General features: G+C 41.9%; 1 protein-coding gene across 1 annotated transcript in view; it reads right to left on the bottom strand.

The window, feature by feature from the left end:
* The window catches only part of vsnl1a (visinin-like 1a), a 36,486-nt gene extending 18,627 nt beyond the window's left edge, over positions 1-17,859 (bottom strand). The window contains exons 1-2 of the mRNA XM_069703152.1: positions 17,587-17,859; positions 9,265-9,431 (exon numbers count right to left, since the gene is read on the bottom strand). Coding sequence (XP_069559253.1) covers positions 9,265-9,426 — 162 coding nt within the window. The 5' untranslated portion in view covers positions 9,427-9,431; positions 17,587-17,859. The remainder of the gene's footprint in view (positions 1-9,264; positions 9,432-17,586) is intronic.
* Positions 17,860-22,788: the final 4,929 nt, after the last annotated feature.

Genomic DNA, 22,788 nt, shown 5'->3' with positions numbered 1-22,788 from the left:
AGAGGTGAGGCTCGCTGAAAAGTTGCTGAATAATTGAATTACATCTTCACAGCCTGAAGTGAGACTCTGCAAAGAAGCCAGAGAGCAGATGATAGGTCAAAAGCAATTCATTATCATAAATCCAGCCATCTGTCCGTTAGTGTCCCTTTTTCTGTGCTGATGCATCTATTTTCTGTCTTTTGTTCTGCAGCTCTGACTGTATTTATGTGTTCATATTCTCCATTTTGTGTGCACAGACTCTCAGCAATTAACACCAATTTTCCGTTCTCAAGGACTGAAAAAACAACAACACTGTTTGTCTTCAGAAAAATTACAGTCTGCTAATTCAGTGTTGGATTCTCCTCCCTGTGTGCTTTCTAAACATCGTGAGCTACTCACAGTCACAATGATTGAGTTCATTATTATCATTTGTCTGCCGCACATTCTGAGCTCATTTTGTAGCTTCAAATTGTTTCTATCTTAGTAACATAAGTTTTTCTGCATGTCAACACAAAGCACTTCATGTCGTTAACAGAATTTTTTGCATTTCAGGAGCCATTTAGCTGCATGTGTGTGTGTGTGTGTGTGTGCGTGCGTGCGTGCGTGTGTGTGCGCGCGCGCGCGTGCCTGTGTTGTGACAACGATGGAGAATGGCATGAGAGCTTCTGAGATGACAAAAGCTATTTTTAGTGTATGGCAGCCACAAGCCTACTTGGACCGAGAGGAAGTGGGCAAAGAGAGAGAACGAGGAATGAAGAGAGGAAAGACAGAGTGGAAGAAAGGAACATGGAGAAGCAGACGAGAGGAAGAAGGACAAATGACATTACACTAATATAATATTGTGAGGGCATTAGGGGAAACATACGTGCAAGCTCTGGACTGCACTTTTGTTTTCTGCCACTATTACAGTATAATCCTAATGATGCTTTCATAATCCACATACACTCTATGAAGAAGAGGAGCTGTTTATTGACACTGAATGTTGAAATATATAAAGAGCGCCTTTGATGGCAACCTTTTTGCTGCAAACCCGACAGTTAGCATCCTTCAAGTGGTTGGGCTTTCCTTTTTCATTTGGCGTAACACCAAACTGTGCCTGAAGCAGGCTGGTGGCATTTGATTTAGCAACTAAATGATATAATGACATTAGATGCTCATCAAAGGCGCAACAAGATGACATCAAGAAACCCGCCTTTCAAACCTCAAACATGGAAATATGACATTTTTGTTAGTTTCAACCAGCAGTTTTTACACATGTAATTGAAATTGATTCTAACGATTATGCAAAATACTTACCGTAACGTAATACTTATTACAGGACTATATAAATTGGATATCACTCAGCTCTCGGCTGTATGGCTGTCAATGTATGACATAATTAATAAATATGAATAAGCTTCTATATATATTTTTGTAAAAGGACAAAGTCTGAGCTGAGAGTCAGCTACATCAAGCTGAAGAAGTCCTCCTGAAAAAATGGGGGTTTTATAGATCATTTTCTATGTCAGTGTAACGCTGCATCTCCATCTTTTCTATCTTTTGTCTCCTGTGATTAGCTGACATATGTTTCCTCACAGAAACAGGCTGCTGGCCAGATGATGTCAGTATCCCTCTGTCGCTTCATTTACCTCCCTATCAGTCTGTCTGTCTGTCTGTCTGTCTGTCTGTGGGGACCATAAGGACTCTCACAGCCAGCAATGACCAATGGTCGCACGCACACACACACACACACACACACACACACACACACACACACACACACACACACACACACACACACACACACACACACACACACACACACACACACACACACACACACACACACACACACACACACACACACACACACACACACACACACACACACGCCACACCCGTCAACAGTGAAAGCCTTGAGGCCACGTAAGCGAGACCCAACGGAGCGGAATCCATCCATACATCTATAACCAGGTTAGCGTCTGTGTGTGCGTCAGTGCCTTTGTGTTTGTGTTTGTGTGTGTGTGTGTCTGTGTGGTGGCTAATGTCACAATAATGCATCCAATCTACAGCAAGGACTTACTCTTTCCCCCAACATAATGCCTCTCATCTGAAGCAGCAAACCACAAGTTAAATGTTTGTATGATGATATCAAAAGTGAAATCCAAGACCTTAAAAACTGTAAATTGGGAATAGGGCTGAAATATATGCTGAGTATCGCTTAAAAACATACAATACTTTTTTTGCTACCAATTATACCATGTGTATAATTCAATTCAAGAAAGAGAAAATTACATAACACATTACGGTACACATCCTTTAGTCTTTCATGTAGTTTAGAGGGGGAGAGTGTATCAGAAAATAAACAGATGTCCCAAAAACGCCTCATATGCAAGAAAATTCCACAATTTACCAACGTTCCCTAAACGCTTAACACGTCAACTCTAGCTCACCACATAGAAGCCTTCAGTCACATGAACTGTATGTGGACACAAATTAGTTTGAAAGCGGTGAAATTAAGAGTTCTAATTTGAGATTGACTTACATAAGTTAAAACTGAGTGATTTTATCTACGTGGGCCCCCAAGAAGCTACGTATAGTACTGATGTGGCTCAGTCCCTCCTAAAAATGATGCTTTTAGCGGTAAATTTGTTTTGTTCCCAAAATATTAGTTTTGAATACAGGAAAATGTTCCCCATAAACATTTTAAAATCATTTTAAGAATTTCACCACAAACAATTTGTATAATGTTTTCAAAGCAGGTTATTCAACTCATTTAAAACATTGAAATAATTTTTTACTACACATTTGATGCGACAATGTTATAAAAAACATGTTAAGAATGTTAACACAAAATATTTTATAATGTTTTTAGACCACGTTATTTCACATGAAAGAATGGCATTCTGCGAACCAACCCCCCCTCAAAAAAAAAAAAAATATTACTAAAACATTGCATAATATTCTCAGAACGTTCTTGAAGCAAAAAAAACAAAATGCTGGGCTATCGCTGAGCAGATTTACTCTGACATAAACGTAGCAAAATGTGTGTTTTATTTTGAAACCGTGAGTTTAAATGCAGCCTAGATATCGGAAATGTATTACCAATGACATGGCATTTTTTGCAAGTAGAAAGTATTCATAAAAGCATCAAACTTCGGTAGCCGACCCGACTGAAATGTCAAACTTTGTTTGTTGTCTGTATTTCAATGTATGTGTTGTCTACAGGACCAACAACAGAGTAACATATATATATGACCTTTATTTAACCAGGTAAAATCAATTGAGAACCAATTCTCATTTACAATGATGACCTGTCAACACAGTCCACATGAGTGGAAGACACAGAGGCAGAGTTGCTGTTTGTAGCAGAAACTATGATGAAGTCAATTATACTGATGTTACAAAGCCTCCTCGTCACAATAACACCAGCTGGCAGGAGACCAAAGGCACTGATTTCACGTCACGATCAATCTACACACCAGCATATACGGACCCACAACGGATGTTACGAGACTATCAGGGGTGCAAACAACCCCTTAAAAAAGAATGAATGTTTTGCTGTGCATGGATCAAAGCTAAATGTGTGTGTCTGAGTGTGCGTGTGCATGGCTGTCACTACATGCATCAAGCGCAAGAAGAAAAAAAGATCTAGTGACAGAATCTATCACCTTAACATTTCAGGGAGTGTCGTTATCCTGTTACAAATGGCTCACAGAGCAGCTGCAGTGTCAGGGATGAGAAATTTCACACGCCGTGGCATGCAAGCGCTTGACTGTGAATTGGCACGGAAGCTTCTCTTCCACTTTTTCATAACTTGTCTGGCATTGGGGATACGGCTAAACGAGAACTTCCCCCGGGAAACAGAAAGTGCTGCAGATTCACTTAAACGATCTCGGGGAGTCGGTGTCGGGATTTATGAACAGTGGCACTCCTCTTCAAGAAACGAAAACAAGCAGACCAGGCATCATAAACCTTCATATCGACAGAGTTGAGTGATTTCACACATTTTTGCTCTCGAGTCAGCAATACAAGCCAAAAAAGTCAGCTGCTCATTCATTGTCAGCGGGACAGCTCAGATACAGTTTCTTTATGACGTCACTGGTTGGTCCTGGAAGAGTAGATTTGAATAATTACTTTATTGACAATTAGATAGTTGAGTAAAACTTTAAGCTCATGATCAGGAAGAAATGTTAAACTTGTGCTGGTTTAAGTGTCTAAATTGTGATGATTACCTGCTTTCTGTGTTATATATCATTGTAAAGTGATACCGACAGTACAGTATATACAGTATATCTGAATTTGAATATTGAGTTATAGACTGTTGGAATAAAAACCAGGCAATCTGAAAATATTACTTTAGGTTGTCACAGTCATATTTTAGACATAAATTATACCATAAACACAAAATAATCCTTTGATACACTAATAAAAACGTCAATTGACTGGAAAAATCCACTTATTAAACAATATAATGAAATAAGTCTATATTTTAACAATCTAAGCTCATGATCTAAAGCACATGTGCATTACAGGGTTGTCCAAATCTTATGAGGGCAAAGCACCTGAGTAGGTGCATATCACTGTTTTAAACATGCACCCTTGAAATAACAGTTAAACTCTGGAACACCGACTTAAGACCAGGTTTTTGTTGGTCAGTCATACAATCGAATTCAGCCCCTGACGAACCCTCGTTGTAAGACCAACAAGTTCAATTACATTTCCAAGTGCTGGATGACAAAATGACACTTGTGTTGCACTTGGCGTCGCAATGCGCTGCAGTTGAGTTGAAGTTCATGGTGTCGGTTGCAAGACTATTGAGGCTCAGTCACACAAGAATTTATAACACTGAAATTATGTGTACTACGGTAGCTTGTCAGCTATGTTGCATCGTTCATTTTTCCTTCATTTGATTTAACCTCCTCTGTTGGAGTCAAAACTGCACACATAAGCTATAGTTTGAAGAGTCGACTAGATGTTAGAGAGCTACCTCAGAGCATTTTCCTGTCTTCAATAATTCTTGAGTGGATTAAAGGATGTACGACGAAGAGCAAACGGACAATTTTGAATGTGCAGCGTGTCTCAGCATTTGTAACATTAAAGATAATTAAAGATAAGAATCTTCAAAATTCCATAAAAACAAATGATAAAAAATGTATAGTTCATTTTAACCGAGGCCTCATTGAAGGACTTTTTTCATGACAGTGAAGATCAGTACTGATTTCTTTACCATAAACATGCATTTAAATGAGCTATTACCATTTAATTTACCGTACTAATGGACATTTAAATTGTGGTATTATCATTTGGAAAATGGTCTCCCTTTCACCTCATTTTACAATCTAAAATCTGAATGTGTCTGTCTATTTAACTAAACGTCTGAATCCAGCACGTCATCGAAAGTAACTCTCAGAATAAATCAAATTAATCTGATTCGAGAATTATCACATTTTCTTTTATGATGACGTCAGGATGGATCAGAAAGTTCAGAGACTGCTCCTGTTGTGCATTAATGGAGACCAACATGATGTGCACAGAGCGGAGGCAAGCTATAACCTTTGTCAGTAATTATTCCAAATGAAATCACCTCAGTTACACGTGTCTTTGTGACCACTGGTATGTGTTCATTTGCTATTTCACCACAAACCTGAACAAAGAGCAACACATTTTGTGTCAAACTCTGGAAACTGACCCTTGAAATGTAAACACGCTTCACGAGGGGCAGAACGACACAAAATGTCACTTAGGTTCTTCAACATGACAACACACCCGTCACAGCATGTTGAAAACACACATTTCTCACCCGCAACAACACAGCCGTCCTCCAGCATCCCGACTCGCTGCATTTGTAACTGTCTTTGTACTTTCTGATTGCCACCTGTATGTAAAGTAATTCAAAAGCTCTCATCAAATGTAAGAAGCACAAGAACTGGTCATCCTTGTTATAGCATATAAAGAAATACTGTACTGCACCATGCAGCGTGGTTATACAGCATCGCCTCAGATGCTGTCCTTTCATTTCCAGCCGCCGTGCTACACCTACTTTCAACCCCTTTGCCTTTATCTTCCTAAAAGCGCGAGAGATGTAGCACAGAAGGAACAAAGAGAACAGTGTGTCTGTGTCCAACCACAACAGTGCATTAACTCCAGGCTGGCAGCCGAGTGGAGCTAACGCTGCGTTTAGCACCCTGGCAGGGAGGGCTTCAAACGTGGTGAGATGAGAAGGTGTAGAAAATATAGAAAAAAAAGATCTATGTCGATCTCATGCATCGGGACTCAAAACTCATCTCGTACATCTCTCATCACTCTGGTGGAGCTAATGAATAATAAATAATGTACACACGCTTCCTTTCGCTTGCAAACTTTTTTCTCATCTCTTCCCTTTTCTGTTTCTCACTTTCAGCCAACGCAAACCCGCCGTAGTGTCTCTCCCTCGCTCCCTCCTACTAAACACACGAGCCCCCCCGACACACGATCACACACACACACACACACACACACACACACACACACACACACACACACACACACACACACACACACACACACACACACACACACACACACACACACACACACACACACACACACACACACACACACAGTCACTCTTCACAGGAACAATCTGTCCCGTTAATGTGAGGTCGCAGCAGACCGTATTTTTGTTCCACTTTATCAGCCTTCTGGATTTAAATAAAGCTCTATCACAGATACACTGTTGCCTAGAAACACAATAGGATGCATCAATAATAGGATTTCCCCCGAAGCCTACGAGACCCCTTTAGATGTGAGGCGCGTTGCCCTTTTTGTGCACGCTGCAGACTGTTCCTCGTGTGCCGTCACATTGTGGTGCAAACAGAGCTTAGGGGATATGTTTTCAGCCTCTGTCAGATCTGCCAGCCCCCCTCTCATTTCCCAGGAGCACCAGGTCATTTCTGCAGTTCAATATGAGAAAGATTTTGGTGCCTTACGGTACGTTTTAATGGAAAATGTCATGTCTGTTGCTGATAGATGTCCCTTTTCTTGAGGGGAAGAATACCTTCACTTCTTTAGGATGTTTTCCACATTTTCTTTCTTCCAAATCCGGTCTCAGCTGATGCATGAGCTCCGATGGCATTTAGAGGAAGTGAACCCATGCCCTTGAAGCCCAGGCGTGTGTTACGTAACGACAGCCCCCTTTGGTTATGAAGCATTTCCTGCCACCACTGATAAAAGATTAATGCCTATCCTTACACTCCTCTGAGTGCTTTCGTCCATGAGAACTCTCAGGGAGTAAAAACATACAGTACAAGCGGACGCAAGACGCTGATGTAACAGCAAGTTAGTACATAATGAACTTAATTAATCACTGTAATATTAGAACACACTTGTTGTCTTTTGTTTTGTGGTTTTTATAATGGTTTTTCTGTGTCTGCCGCTAATTACCAAAACCTGACCAGGTCAAGTTGAATCTTTATTTAATCATATTTCAAAAATAATTACGGTCACAGTCAGGTCTTCCTGAAGGCAGATGGCTCCTCATGGACCTGACACATCTCCAAATGTACTTTTCTATTACAAATGATTGAATTAAGGTTCACTAGGTCACAGTGGGGGATCACTTTGGTGACAGAAAAAAAAACGAATCCATTTTTTAAAGTCAGCAGTACTTCGTTATGGACTTAAAAGCCTTTCTAGAAGTAAATAAAATTTGGTCAAATGTACATTTTTAGCCATTTTTTCCTATTTTATCACCATTTTGGTTCCATTCTCACATCACCATTGTTTCTGTGAATGTGTTCCTCCTTGTTTTGTAAGACTAAATTAATAAATCATGGAACAAATTCACACCGCTCGGTCAACAGTAATGAGATATGATGGGATACGTATTAGCATGAGAAGATACTCATCTGAGCGCCTCTGATATCAGCCTCTCTGTTGGTTTTCTGCCCAGATACAGGAGGGGTGAATGGGAACATGGCAGCAAGCCTGCTAAAATTTAACAGAGTTTCTTGTGGTGATTCAGAGTGTAGTCATGTGACCCCGACCAACCCTGATCCCAAGTGTGGGGAAACCCACGAAGGATGCATTGTGTTAGTCTTATGGAAATGAACAAACAGCTAATAACTGACACTGATATCTCTGCTAGTGACTGTTCAGTACTATTACTGATGCTGCTGTCTGTCCCCTGCTGTTATTTCTACAACTACTAATAGTGTTAGTATTATGCAAAACTTTTACTTAAAGAGTATGAATTGTGTATCTGAAAAACGAAAGCCCCCCCAGACCTTTGTTCAGAATGATTGAAATCAAAGACCCACTAATAAACAAGTTATATAATAACAGTAGATCACATGGCTATGTGTAAAGTGTAAGGGGTCACCTGTAGTGACAATCCTGTGCAGAGTGATCACATAACGTTGTAGTCCCCAATAGCTCTGCGGAGCATTTTAGCATCTTTCAGGCGATTATTTTGGTTTTGTAGTCGGCACCTTTTCTGTTTTGGTTCAGTTTTATAAGTCTTACCACTTTTAATTTGCAATTAAACAAAATCGACCTGTCCAGGTGTGTGTGTGTGTGTGTGTGTGTGTGTGTGTGTGTGTGTGTGTGTGTGTGTGTGTGTGTGTGTGTGTGTGTGTGTGTGTGTGTGTGTGTGTGTGTGTGAGCAGATAGCTGGTGAACATAACTGAGCACCGAGCAACTGCAGAGCCAGATATTTCCCAGGAGGGTAAATGTTGAACTTGCACTTATCAGGTGTGCAGAAACACACTTTAAAGAATGCTAATGTCTTTGTGTCAACAGGATGTATGGCGATGTTAGTGTAGTACTCCTTTAAACAGATTAACGTCAGATCAAAAGGCTTTATGGCAATCTCCTACTGTACCAAAGTAGGAGATTGGTGGTCATTTCTTGATAAAACATTTATTTTACATAAATAAAATTTAAAAAATGGAGGCTTTTCTTAGATGATCAAATCAACCACAATGAGAACATGTTAAAATCTGGTATGATGAAATCAGCACTGCTCAATGCAACTAATCTTTGCAGTGCCAGTGGCTCTTTGTTCTCTTCTGGCAAAGTTTACTGTTAATCTATTGAACTCTCTCTGCTTTGTTCTTTTGTTCTATTTTTACTCTACCTTAATCTATTGAACCCCTTCGTTAGTGGCTAAACCTCTCCTGCTCTGTTGCAGTCAGCTCTGCACGCTCTGAACGCTGAGTTTGTGCAGCGTGTGTGGCGAGCACATACAAAAGGGAGTCAGTGTTGTGTTGTAGCAGACAATATGTGTGCAATACGTCAAGTGAAAGTGAGTCAGTGGAGCCTCACCTTGACATAAAGCTGCTGGAACTCGTCCAGGTTGAGCCGGCCGGTGGGACAGTCCTTCAGGAAACCCTTGTACCACTGCTTCAGCTCGTGTTCATTAAACTCTGTGTTCTTCACCAGATCCTCCATCACTTCAGGGGTCAGCTTGCTGTTCTGTTTCCCCATTTTGCCTGCAAGGACGGATAACACAAAGCAAAGACACAAAGAAAATATATGTTAGGCGTCTTTCAATGAAGACCTCACACAAAGAAGTGCCTCTACAGTGAAAGTCTGGAGGGCGTTTGGAAGAGTGATTCATCAAGGCTGAAACCAGAGATTTCTAAAGAGCTGTGAAAGTGCAAACCAAAGCTCCATCTAAAAATAAGCATTAAAACAAATGGACTGCAATATGAGGAATCTGAAAAGTTTCATATATTAGAAATGAGTCTTGGTCTATTTCTCTAAAAGGGTCAGTTTGAGACATGAAGCTTTCTTTTTCTATCTTTGATGAGTTGCTTGTCCTAATTTTGTTCGTTTGTTTCTTGTTTAATTTTCAGAGGACATCTGAAACCTTTGAAATCCTTGTCATTAGATGGTTTTTTTTGCATCATATTCATCAGCAAACATCAATTAAACTATATATCTTTTGTTTTTTATGCCAAAATTGTCTTCATGCTGTGCTACATATGGATGTTTTCAATCAGGGGAAATAAAAATATAAACACTACCAATTTGTTTAGAGGAAAAATGTTTTCCTTGTCCTTCTTTTAATATTACAGATGATTTTTTTCAAGCCCCATCAAATAAAATTTAATTTTTTTCTGATTCAATTTTTGGCCACTTGCTTTTGTAGCCTTTCAGTATTTACTTTCTCACTTTCCATTTGGATCTCCTTTGGAAAGGGCAATAATGACATCTTAAAGTAGTTGGCCCACTGTGACGTTTTAGAAAAACTCAAGTATGTTTTGGTTTAATGTCCCTTAATTTCCCCTCCCCAGCTGTTTGCAGTCAGCTGCGTCTGTATTTAGCCGCTTGTATCTGTAGAGCATTAATGGTGCTGCTTTACAGCCTGGATTAGTTCATTAACCAACCCATAATTAACATCATTTGCAAAAGGTGGTTCGAGTTTTGCAACATTTCTGCTTTTACTCTCTGCTGAGATGTTTAATAGTGTGAAAAGACCGAGGCAGATATGTGAGTGAGCAACAATCTGTGAAAATCAACACTGAGACTTAAAATCTGTTTAAAATAAGAAATGCAACATTTTGCTGCCTGATTTTAAAGCATTATTATTGTGTGGTAATGACATTGTGAGGAGGAACTCTTTTGTAAAATGGTCCCCACGATGCTTTCAAAGACACTCAGCTCCAGCTCTAAAGCTGGCTGCCAAACAGCAACCTTGTTACTGCAAGAAGTTAATTAAATAACATAGTCGCCTTTACAGTATCCAAGTCTGCTTGTTGATCATCTGTTTTTTTTTTGTTTTTTTTTCTAATCAAATAGTAACTCTCGAATGCATTTCAGTGAGCTGTTCTACCCTGGATGTCAGTTTGTCTTCACTGTCATCACCTCTGGCAAACAGTCTCTGTTGTTTGCAACTAAAGTATATTACAGTTTGAAATATGGCTAAAACATGAAATCAATAGCTCTTCTGTGATAAGTTGTCATGAGGGAGTCTCTACAAGTTTATGGTCATACTGTGCTGAAATGAATAAAAATCAGTAGCTCAGTGGAAGGAAAGAAACAAAAACAAAAACAAAAAAGATATAAACCTACAAGAATGAGATTTCTAAAGGGATAACATTTTGGGTAATACGTTTCCAGACACAAACGGGGAATTAATTATCTCATCTAACTATCATCAGGGGTCTACTCAAACTTTACAAACTCATGGACTACTTCTTCAGGCTTCTGTTTGAGTTCAGAATGAGGTCGGTATTGTTTTATTATGACACAGAGCGGTACATATCTTTTTCTATTGGCCCCAAACCACCAGGATATTATTTTAGAAAGTTTTGAAATGGATGGCAAAGTCTGTGTGTGTGTGTGTGTGTGTGTGTGTGTGTGTGTGTGTGTGTGTGTGTGTGTGTGTGTGTGTGTGTGTGTGTGTGTGTGTGTGTGTGTGTGTGTGTACTCAGCCTCTGTTACTGGATGTAATCTGGTTGTCTGCACTGACGAGAAGAATGGAGAACAGTGGAGAGACACTTCAAATCAGAAAAGTTACTCATTTGGTAAAAAGCCTTTTCACCGACTGTGAACTAAATGGACAGTGCAACAAATAAATTAACTTATTATAAATTAAACTGCTGCAGGTATTATATGATAACAGATATTTTGTACACATGAAGTTAATTATTTAGATAATAGAAACAAACAAACAAAAATGAAATCAGTGAAACAATATAAAAAACTGAAACAATCCTGTTAAGTTTAACAGCTTTTGGGAGGTGGAGATAAAGATCCACCCGAAAATGGGAGAAAGATTGAAGCCAAGAGAGATGCAGCTCCAGATGGAGAAGATGAAAGCAGTCCAAGAACCAAGTGGTTATAAAGCAGCGTTTCCCACAGGTGGAGGATTTACTTCTAGTCAACGGGTGGTGAAACTCATGCAGTTTAGAGGGGGGAGAGCTATAATTAATGGAAGTCCCCCAAACGCCTCCTCACATACAGACTATTGGTAGACACTACAATTTACAGATGTGCCCTGAAGGACACACAGATTATTGTTGGACGCTACAGTTCACAGATGTCTCCTAAACTCCTCACCTGCAGAACATTAGGAGGTGCTCGCCAGCTGCTGTGCACAGAGAAGCCAACAGTCACTCAGTTACAGCAGTGCATGAAATTTGGTTTCATAAGAGAGAAATAACCTGTTCCACTAATGAAAGATGTCCCTAAAATTTAAACAGAGTGATTTTATCTGCCTGGGTGGGTTTTAATCTACTTTAGCAGGCTGCCCAAACAGAGCCCACAGTGTGCGACGAACACCAAAAAGTAGCAAAGAGATGCTGTACGTCGGACAGATGATTACACGGCCAGCTGAACTCGTTGCCCGCAAAAGGCTGATGCTCACCGAAAAAGCAGATGTTTGATAAATTACGAATAAGGCACATTTTGGACCTGAACGAATGTCATCTCAACAACTCCTCCACCACATGGTTTGATTCTCTGTGTTCATGCACATCCCATTCGTTTTGTTGTGTGACAGAAAACTGTGAAGGTGGATCAAAAAGTTCTGAGGCTGTTCCTGCTGCCCGTGAATGGTGCACAAGACCGTGACAACATCAGCAACTGAGTTACACACGTTTTAGTGACCAGTGGTTGCTCACAAAGGTTCCTGCTGCTCCATTCGCTTCACAGTGCTGCACTCTGACTCACACAGTCTTCGACCGTTTTGATCTATGTCTCTGCCTTGGAGTCATAGATTTAAAATCAGACCGTCAAACAGTTTGGATATCATGTGGGCCAGTCAATGAATTGTGGGTCATTCATTGAGCTCGTTTATTGCCACTGTGGTAAATAAAGCCACCGAAGCGTTGCACCCCATGGAGCCACACTTTTGCGTCTACAGTCGCAGCGCGGGACTGGCAGGCTATCTAGTAGCATGACCTGTTTGTAAAGATGCAGTAATCTGTCTGGTGCTTATGACACAGATTACGCAATATGAGCACAGAAAAGTGTTCAAATAACAACCCTGCATCTCAAACAGGAGCTTTTGAAGAGCAGATAAACAGCCGTGCGTTAATGTGACCCGTTGGGCATCATTCAGCGTTCAGTTGCCTCTGAGAAGAAAAAAAGGAAGTTGTACAATTTTCGTATTCCTAATTGACCCTGTGATATCTAGATGGCGCTTTCAACATGGAGATCAACTAAATTGCTGTTCTGAGATCTTCAGCAGCGACTCCAATTGATTAGCAGCAGCGAACCACCACAACAGATAAAATGACGCTGCTAGCAGGCAAAGTGTACAATTAACTTTTGTGGAAACATTTTGTTTTTGCCTACAAAACTCAGACACATGACAGCCCGACGACTCCTCTAGTGCTCAGAATAAGTCATTTTACATGTGAACGTGATGCTAACATTCATAATAGGGACCAAAACAATGACACATGGCAGTTTTGTAAAGCTCCAACTGAACCACAGATGATATTATTCAACTCATTACACAAGCTAAGTAAGACTCATCATGATTAGTAAACTAAGCTACACATGTAAGATAGTGTTCAAACTATCCGATTTTTTAAAACATTATTTACTTCTCTTTCTTTTTCTGTGAGCAAACAACTACGTAGCTACACCGAGCAAGTCTTTGGTTTTATTTCTTGCTCCGTCAATCGGTCAGTTCGACACACCGAAGCAAACGACCCCGCACAGACTTGACTAAAGTAGAGAAGAAGATGGCGATCGCAGCGAACATCATGGACACAGGAGTTAAGGGTGAAACGATGCTGACACCAACTGTAAACTAGCCTGGCAAGCTTTAACATCCTGTTACAAAAAAAAAACCCAAAAAACAAAAACATTTTTCAGCGCCACAGTGAAACTGTTGAGGCGATGCGCAACACTTTTCTGTTACATGATGGACCGGGGCTGAAGATGGCAGCTGCAGCAGGAGACAGATGTGTCCCGGGAGAGTTGCGAGCACGAGACGAGTAACAGCCTCACCATTAAATCACAGTGTAGGTGTGCAAGTGTGTGTGTGTGTGTGTGTGTGTGCAGACAAGTGTGTGTGTAATAGATCTGCATCTTTTTATGCAGCATGGATGTACAGGGTGTGAGTGAGCGCATGGGTTCATGTTCCTGTGCTATGATATTTATGGGTTTAAGACTGCATGTCTGTCACATGTTTTTAAACTGAGCATTTTTGTGAATTGAAGTGCACTCTGCATCCCAGAAATCATAAAGAATGAATCTGAAGTTTCAGGGCACAACTAGCTCGATATGAGCATACTGTCAGCGTACAGTACATAATGCACATACACAACTTCTAGGGAGTGAATCCATTTTTGATAAGAGGTATAAATGTCTGACGAGGCGCTAAAACGTTCACAATGTCCTCAGAGAGGCTCCCAGTGCATCATGATGTGAGTGTGACTCCCCACGCTGTCTCTCAGCATTCATTCAACCAGCTGAATCTGAATCTGAATCTGAATCTGCGTTGTGTCAGCGACACAGCTGGAGGTCCAGCTTTACCACACAACGCCAGTTATTTTTCCATATTATCAAGTTTTACATCTGGGCCTTATTAATTAATGACGAAAATGTTTATATCATGAAATGCAATTACTTTAACTTTGAGACAAATTATCTTGAGGGTTTTATTTATCGTGAACACGTTTGATTTTTTTACGTCACCCAATCAGCTCACTTACAGAAACCCTGCGACTGCAAACTATTTAAAGATTCAGTGTGTCGGGTTCAGGGGGGAATATAATACGACTCTAAACAAGGAATTGTAGTTTTTTGTTACCTTGGAATGAGTCCTTTATATCTACATTGGGAGCGGGTCCTCTTCCACGGAGCCCGCCATCTTGTCCCGCCACGTTTCTACTCCAGCCAGACCAATATTGGATTTTTTTTGGGGGCTGATATCGATCTTGGGAAGTACAAAAATCTGAAATATCGATATGTCGACTGAAACGTGACAAAGATATGTAATGGAGGCAAGATATTTAAGAGTGTAACAATAGGCTTTATTGTCCATAATGACGTCAGTGCATTGACACCGTGAACTTCACTGGATATCTAATAATTGTAAATAACCATAATTTAGAAAAGAAATGCATAATTAGAACTTTTTCTTCACTTTCCTAATGACCCCAACAATCCTTTTCTGCATTATGATCTGTTTTCATATTCGCTCATAGCAGTCAACACATGTGCCTATTTAGATAAATACGATTCTTTATTGTCATTGTATATAAATACACGACAAAATTTTGTTAGGCAGCAGCCCTCTTAGCAAAATAAGAATTAATAGATTAAATATATTAATGTAATAAGATGTGTGTCTGTAGAGAAACAAAGAACGCGAAAACTATTATTGCACTTTCCATTAAATTATAGCAGCAGCAGTTCAGTTGCAGTCTTTGTGGCATCCCTGAAGCGGAAGGGTGGGTGGTGATGGTTTAGCAGCTTGTCCACCGCTCGCGGAAAAAAAGCCGCTCCTTAGCTGATTTTTCCTCGCCCGCCAAATGTAACACATCAAATTGGACGAGCAATAAATTGGTCAGGCTCTAGTTTTTTACAGCAGCCCATAAAAGGACAAACCAAACATTTCACGTTTTTCGTAGGTTTCACGGCCACCGTGGATTCTCCTGCACGCTGTGAAGAGGAGGCTCAGGCGTATTCAGTCGGTTGCAATCTGCAACCTCCCCGCTAGATGTCACTAAATCCTACACACTGTTCTTTTTAAGTGACGCAACAGGCAACATGGCACAGTGGAGCAATTCCAAAACATCATCTTCCTACAGTTTTAGAAATACTGAGACCTTCAGTTTGAGTCTGAGTTGAGTGACTTGGATCGTCTGTCACCCACATGCCTTAAGTATCTGATCATATTTGTCTTCCGTACTCGTTGTTCCCATTCAACACCTCCAGTATCCATCTTTTTTCAGAGCTGCCTAGGAGCCGCGTCGCTGTCTACCAGTGACCCTGTACTGGAATATATGAAGAATGGAATGAAAACCGCCTTTAAATGTTAGAGGACTGAACGAAATCTCACTGCTCGGCATACAAGTGGGATAAGGACTAAATTCCTTGAACATTCTCTGGCGTTGCGTTTTCACTCTCTACAGAAAGCACACTGACAAAAAGGAGAAATGCAAAAGGAAAGTGGTGAAAAAGTAATCACGATGTGACTTGAGGCGAATGCAGAGGCGCTCTTATTAACACAAAACGCTGAACACACCCCGTCCGCCTGTTCACGCTCAACTTCATGCCTTTGTAATGTTTTGCACTTACATCCACGCACAGGAAAAAACCCCAAAAATGACCGCTTTGTTTTCGCAAGTGTAATGAGTGGGGACCGAGTCTGGGACAAGACACGCCGGGTCACTCTGCAGCGCGATGCAGAGCGGAGCACCATGCTGACTCCAAACCTGAGTCATAGCCCTTTGTCTCATGTAGTCCACCGTGGCCTGGTCAGAGCCAGGATGAAGAAAAAGAAAATCACAGCAGACAGCTATGGATTTGACATAAATAAATATTGTCTAAGGAGTACTTTTACAGCCATGCAACAACCCACAGACCTGCCCCTGAGCCAGGCAGTGGGCTATTACATAACACTATCCCTTTACCCTCATTTGCCAACGGGGGATGACCTTGAGAGGCAGGCAGAGCCCCGACCCAGGGAGGCAACATCAGAGAAACAAAGCAGTTTGGGGGTTTAATTAAGACAAATCTGACAGAAGTCTCTGTAATCCTGCCGCCCTTATTAACTGGAGGTGTGTTTGTGTGTGTGTGTGTGTGTGTGTGTGTGTGTGTGTGTGTGTGTGTGTGTGTGTGTGTGTGTGTGTGTGTGTGTGTGTGTGTGTGTGTTTGAAGGAGAGGAGGGGGTACAACAATCATGGAGGGGCTGCTGGATGAGATGTGCTCATGCCTGCATTGATTTGCGAAAAAAAAAGAAGAAAAAAAGAAGTAGCTTCCCGTTGAGGATGATGATGTGGGGTTAAGGAGACACACCACACCCCCATCTTCGTCATGCAGGCACACACACACACCATCACAACATCAGTATGAGTGACAAACTACACCAGGATACATCACACACCACAGTCATGTCATGCCAAACGAGCAAGTCAGTTACAATCCACCAAATTCACTGTACGTATTGATCAGGAGGATTACATAAACCAGCTGTCACTTATGCTTAATGCCTCTTCACTTTAGTAGCTGAATCCAAGACCTGTGTGTGTGTGTGTGTGTGTGTGTGTGTGTGTGTGTGTGTGTGTGTGTGTGTGTGTGTGTGTGTGTGTGTGTGTGTGTGTTTGTTTGTTTGTGGGCAGCATGAGTAAACCCAGGCAAGACACAACCATGTTCATCTAATTCGTGCAAAAACACAAAAAATGTCAGGAGGCTTTGATCAGACATCAGTGGAGGCTGCGTTAATAAAAAGGTGTGCGTCGCTGTTGTTATTTTGTGTCTCATTAATTTGGATTTAACACGCCAATAAATCAATAAATTCCTCTCCTGAAAGCAAAAGGGTGACGCACCAGGTTGCATCTTACACGTGAAAAACAGAGGATGATGTGCAAAAAAAAAAAATATATATATATATATATATATATATATTTATATATTAACTGCATCAGTCACAATATGCCACAGAGCATCTCCTCCTACCTTGTGAGAGTGTGGAGTCAACGAGAGAAGTCCGGTCTGGTTCACAAAACCTGCGAGGACGGAAATAAAAGAAGCGCTTCAAACGTCTGAAATGCGCTTCTGTCGAGCCGCTGGTCGCTTCAGATGTTTTGTGCGCTTTGCTTTTTGTTTTGTTTTAATTCTGTCGTGTTGTTGTTGAATGTTTATTAAAGTCAGCCTCGACAGAAAGTAAGCGGCGCAGGTCCGTCGGGTGATGCTGCTCAACACAGTGCTGCTGATGGACTGAGAGGAGGAGACGGACACGGAGAGGGAGCGCAGTGTGCGGCTCCGTCTCAGGATGCGCGCGTCCCGGCGCGCGGGCGCGCGGCATTAATAGGCTGACAAGCAATGACTAAAATAAAGGCAGCAAGAAACACAAACGCCGTTTGTATTCCACATACTATTCTTCACTAATATAAATCTTTATGCTCCCTCTGGTGCCGGAACTATAAGTGGTTCTTTATTTTGTCAAAGAGGAGCGGCAACATCTAAAAGTTAGCTGGCAGTTAAAGTCACAACAATCTTCTTCCGTCGACAGTTTCGCGCCAAATAGCAGAGCAGGACAATATAGCACGATTAGCTAACCAGCTAATCCAAGCAGGGCCTGCTTAATGCTGAACTAACTGAACGGCATTCATTTAGGAGGTAAGTAACTCTGGACTAGTGGTCACTAATAACAGCTGGATAAAGAGATACATTATATTTGTAGTTTAACGTTTAATATAAACCTCACAGTCAAGGGCTGGAAGCAAGACTTAAGTTAGTATTCCCTATTTATTTACTCACCGTTGCAGAGTAATCATATTTAGCAACAACGCAATGTCACCGATGTGACATACCGGGCAGCTGAAGGAAAATCTAACAGTAAATTCACACAGCCCTGAAAAAGTAGTTTATTTAAACACCATTTCTCCTGCTGAAAGGCTGCGATGGAAAGTCAATCAGCAATAAAAAGCTAGCGTTAGCAGTGAGCTGAGTTTCATGTTCTTAGCTAACTGGACGAGAAATAATAATAATAATAATGATAACAATCATAATTCGTCCAGAGCAACTATGAGGTGGGACATTTCCAACCCTGAGGTTTTTGAGCAAGTAGGTTTGACGTCATTATCACAGTTTGTGGTTGAAGGCAGACATGTACTTGCTTCCAGACTGGGTTAGCCGAGTCTACTTTATAGTGATACCTGTGTTAAAAGTTAAAAAAAAAAAAAACAGCAGTGAATTAAAACATGTAGAAATGTAGTGTACAAATAATATGGACCTCCTGAGCTCTATTTCATCTCTGTATTTCTTTATATGGGTGATGATGAGGTTTAGTACAGTTTGATATATTCTGAACAGACTGCGTATAAAAGTGCCTCCAAAACAATGAAAAACACTCCCATTTTTCCACAAGTCATTATAGTGCCACTCACTAAAGTCACTCCTCGTGATCGGTGTTTTGATTCCACGGTTTTGACGATCAAAACTCTGACAGCAGAAATGGAGCTGGTTTTCTGGGGTCTGCCTGTTTGTGAACGCTGGGATGTTGGGAAATTCCCAAATGAGAACTTTCCCAATTCCCAGCTGCCTGAAAGGCACAATATTCCTCAGTCATAGTAGCGTGGGGGCACACAAATACGGCCTCAGGGAATCAGAGTAAATTAGTTAATTAATCGTAGCTGTTAACGCTATAGATAACACTTGTTTCACTGGTATGACACGGCAAAAAGTCTATCGGGAAAAAGGCCTTTTGTGTTTGTTGTAAACAAAGCGAACATTGTCAGAAACTTGATTGGGATGTTGACAGAAGGGCTGCGAACAGTGCGACTGTCATCTCTGTACTCTGTGCTGTGAATTAGCATCATGATGTGTAACCCTCTGTTCCACTATATCCAATGACTGAATATTATGTTTTGTCTTATGTTTTCTTCAAAGGTTTGCTGGAGGATTACTTCTGTGTTTGGAGTCACAGGTTTGGTGGAAGGTGAGATACGTTATATTATTATTACTATTATTATTATTATTTTAATCACTACAGTGAGATAGCAGTCCAATTAAAATATGAAATAGTTATTTCGAGTGTAATCTACCAAAAAGAAAAACAAAGCAGTCGGAACATTGTTGACGTGATTGCTTTGTTTGATCTGTAATAGTTGGTGTGGCTTTCAGATGCGGTGTTCAACCTCTCAGTCTGTTTCTACTTCAGGTATTACAAACTGAAGAAAATGGATAAAATCACGCAAGACGATATCAGTCCACAAACAGGGAGGGAGTTCACTGCACCTCTCTCCCCGAAACGACAAAGGCTAGATTGTACAGTGACGAACGACCACAGTGAGAAAAGCAGGTTTTCCTTCCCGAAGCTTCTGACGTTTCAGAAAACCATCAGTTGGTCGTCATCATCATCATCAAACGCCCTGCTGAACAACGAGGGCTTCGTAGGCGCAGCTGAACGTGAGGATTTTCAAGACGAAAAAGCTCATGAGCAACAACAAGGCGCTGACTTAAATGTCACTCTTATTACGGAGGCGACTTCTTCCCAGAGTAACAGTGGACACGCGGGATCATCGACAGAGTGTGTCGTCACTGCTGAGAGACTCCCGCTACTACTGGAGGAAGACGAGCAGCCTCCAGTTCCTGAAACAGACAAGCTCGGCTTGTGCCGGGGAGATGAAAGAGGGTCTCTAGAAGAAGCTTCTGCTGAAGCCGGCGCCGACGAAGCCGCTCATCCTGATTACACGCGGCTCGGAAAATCATTTGAAGACGAGACCCCTGGCGGTGACAGTTGTTCCGGTGGAAGTGACGAAGATGAGAGACAGGTGCAAAATGATTTCAGTCAAATCCAAGTAGTCACGTTCAGTTCAAGAAACGAGGAGGTCAGATGTCAGTCTGATTGCACTCATGAAGGTTTCTGTAATACACCGAGACAATTTTATGAAGTCGTAGAGACTAATCAGAGGAGGGACCAGCTTGAATTTCATGAGAATATCCCTTTCAGTAGAGGAGAGGGGAAGAGTCCCATATCTTCCAGTGATTATGCAGACTCTACCGGTCTCTACTCGAAGCCCAAAGAGGAGCCCTCTGGGAACTTGGCAGAAGGTAGAAAAAATGAAAAACATGAATTAGAATTACAGATTTGTGAAGGTGAAAATGTTTCGACCTGTGATGAGGAAACAAAAGGCCAAGTTAATGAGAGCGAAACCTTCATCCCTTCAGCTGCTGAAGGATCAATTCTTCCTTACGATGCGGATGTGGTGGTATTAAAGAGAAATATTGCGATCGAGGATGTGAGTCTTGACGACTGCTGTGGGGCAAAAGAAGAGCGTGCTGCTGGCGAGATAATAACCAGAGCTCGGTGCGAAACGGCTGATCACACAACAGAGACTCCGATGCCAGCTAGAATCAGCCGAGAGCGCGTTGAAGGAGATAATGATTCAGGCCCTTTCAGTGTAATTGACCCTGCAATTTGGAGTGAAACTGACAAGGAGGAGAAACACTGTAATTCCGAGAGCTCTGCAGGTGAAGAATTATCTCCATCAGCGACGGCCTGCGAGATGGAAATGCCTCTTCCACTCTCTTCTGACATCACACGATTACAGACGGCGTCATATCCCGACCAGTTTATTCACCGAAGCAGGACACGGCGGTGCAATGATGAAGATGAAGACTTCTGTCAGTCATGCACAGAACCACAGGCTCGTTCATTCACCGCCGCCGAAATCCGCGACGACACCAGCGACGGCGGCGACTGTCGGTGGAAACCGAGTGGCGGCGGCCCCGTAAACCTTCCTCCTGCTGGGGATGATGAAATACAAGAAAGCCGTGATACTGTGGGACACGAGTTGAAAGAGCAGAGTCGATGTGTTGCCTTTCCTGCCAACCTTGAAAATCTGAAGCCACGCGAGGTTGAATATTCACAGAGTGAAATTCAAAGAATGGATGAGATGAAAGAAAGAGAAGAAATGTGTTTTGTGAAAGAAATGGAAAACGGGACATTCAAGAAAGTAGTGAAGTCACAGGAAAAACTTCAGCTACAAAATGAACTAGACGGAGAAGATGTAGCTGAAATATCCACTGATGATTACATCAGCGACCGGCCGGAGGGAAAAACACATGAACCTGACAGCAAATCAAAACCTCCTGAAGGTGAACCGGGAAACAAGCCTGAGCGTTCGTCTGAACGGCCGTTTGGCGCTGATGTTTCTGTGATGGATGTGACAGTTGACGAAAGGGAAGGAAAAGACGTGACAAATGTCGGGGAACAAATGAATACTGAGGGGCATGAAAGTGCAGAGATGCTGCAGGAAAGTGTGCTGCAGCAAAATGAACCCGAAGCAGATATGAGCAAAGTGTCACCTGGGGAAGGCATTAGTGAGCGCACAGAGGGGAACAAATTGACCGCAGATAGCGAAAATGACCGAGAACACAAGCTCAGTTGTTCCTCTGATTGCCAACACAGAGCTGAAAATGAAGATTATTTTCTGCCCTTCGCTTCTCCGTCGACAAGTGATGCAGTTGTGCCGTGTCAGCGGGACTTAAGCCATTTACAAAATGCTTACAACAAAATCCCCACAGCCCTTAACTGTAGTGACACATTTCCCCTGTTGCCATCTGCCTTCACTCTCTACAACAGTGTGCTGAAGGGGTTTGACACTTTTGAAAAGATCCAGCTCTCACCAGAGGATGATGACGATGATGATGACGATGCTGCCGGCCTGGGAAACATCCCCGTCCTCACCAGCTCACCCAGGCAGCTGTTGAAAACACCCCAGCCACAACTTCACCAGTGCATGCCAGTGGCAGAGAATGACAGGCACGAGGAGGAAGAGGTGGAAAAATTCGAGTGCCACGCTGAGAACTTGGCACCGGCTCTTGCGAGCAGCGATCTGACTTGTAATGAAGTCCCTAACTGTATCTCAGCAGCAGATGTCACTCCTCTCGGATGGCCGGAGCAACAACCGCCTATCTGCGAATCAGCCTGCGACTCTGAGCACGTTCATGATGAATCAAACCTCCAGTCAGAGTCTCCTGTTTCCACCGAGAGGCACGTGAACGACGGCTCTGAGTTCGAAATGAAAAAACAGTTCGACATGGTCTTGAAAGAGCTTCACTTGTTCTTTGACGTCAGTAGAAATGATTGCGAAAGCGACCGCGGCCCTTCGTCGCCCGAGCAGAGCGGTGACGTCACCGAACCTTCGGACG

This window comes from Brachyistius frenatus, unplaced genomic scaffold, assembly GCF_029030835.1.
Source record: "Brachyistius frenatus isolate BFR_SWC_R1_liver_20210118 unplaced genomic scaffold, ASM2903083v1 Contig_44, whole genome shotgun sequence".
Classification (NCBI taxonomy): domain Eukaryota; kingdom Metazoa; phylum Chordata; class Actinopteri; family Embiotocidae; genus Brachyistius; species Brachyistius frenatus.
The sequence above is the reverse complement of the archived record's forward strand: the minus strand, read 5'-3'. Positions and strand labels throughout refer to the sequence as shown.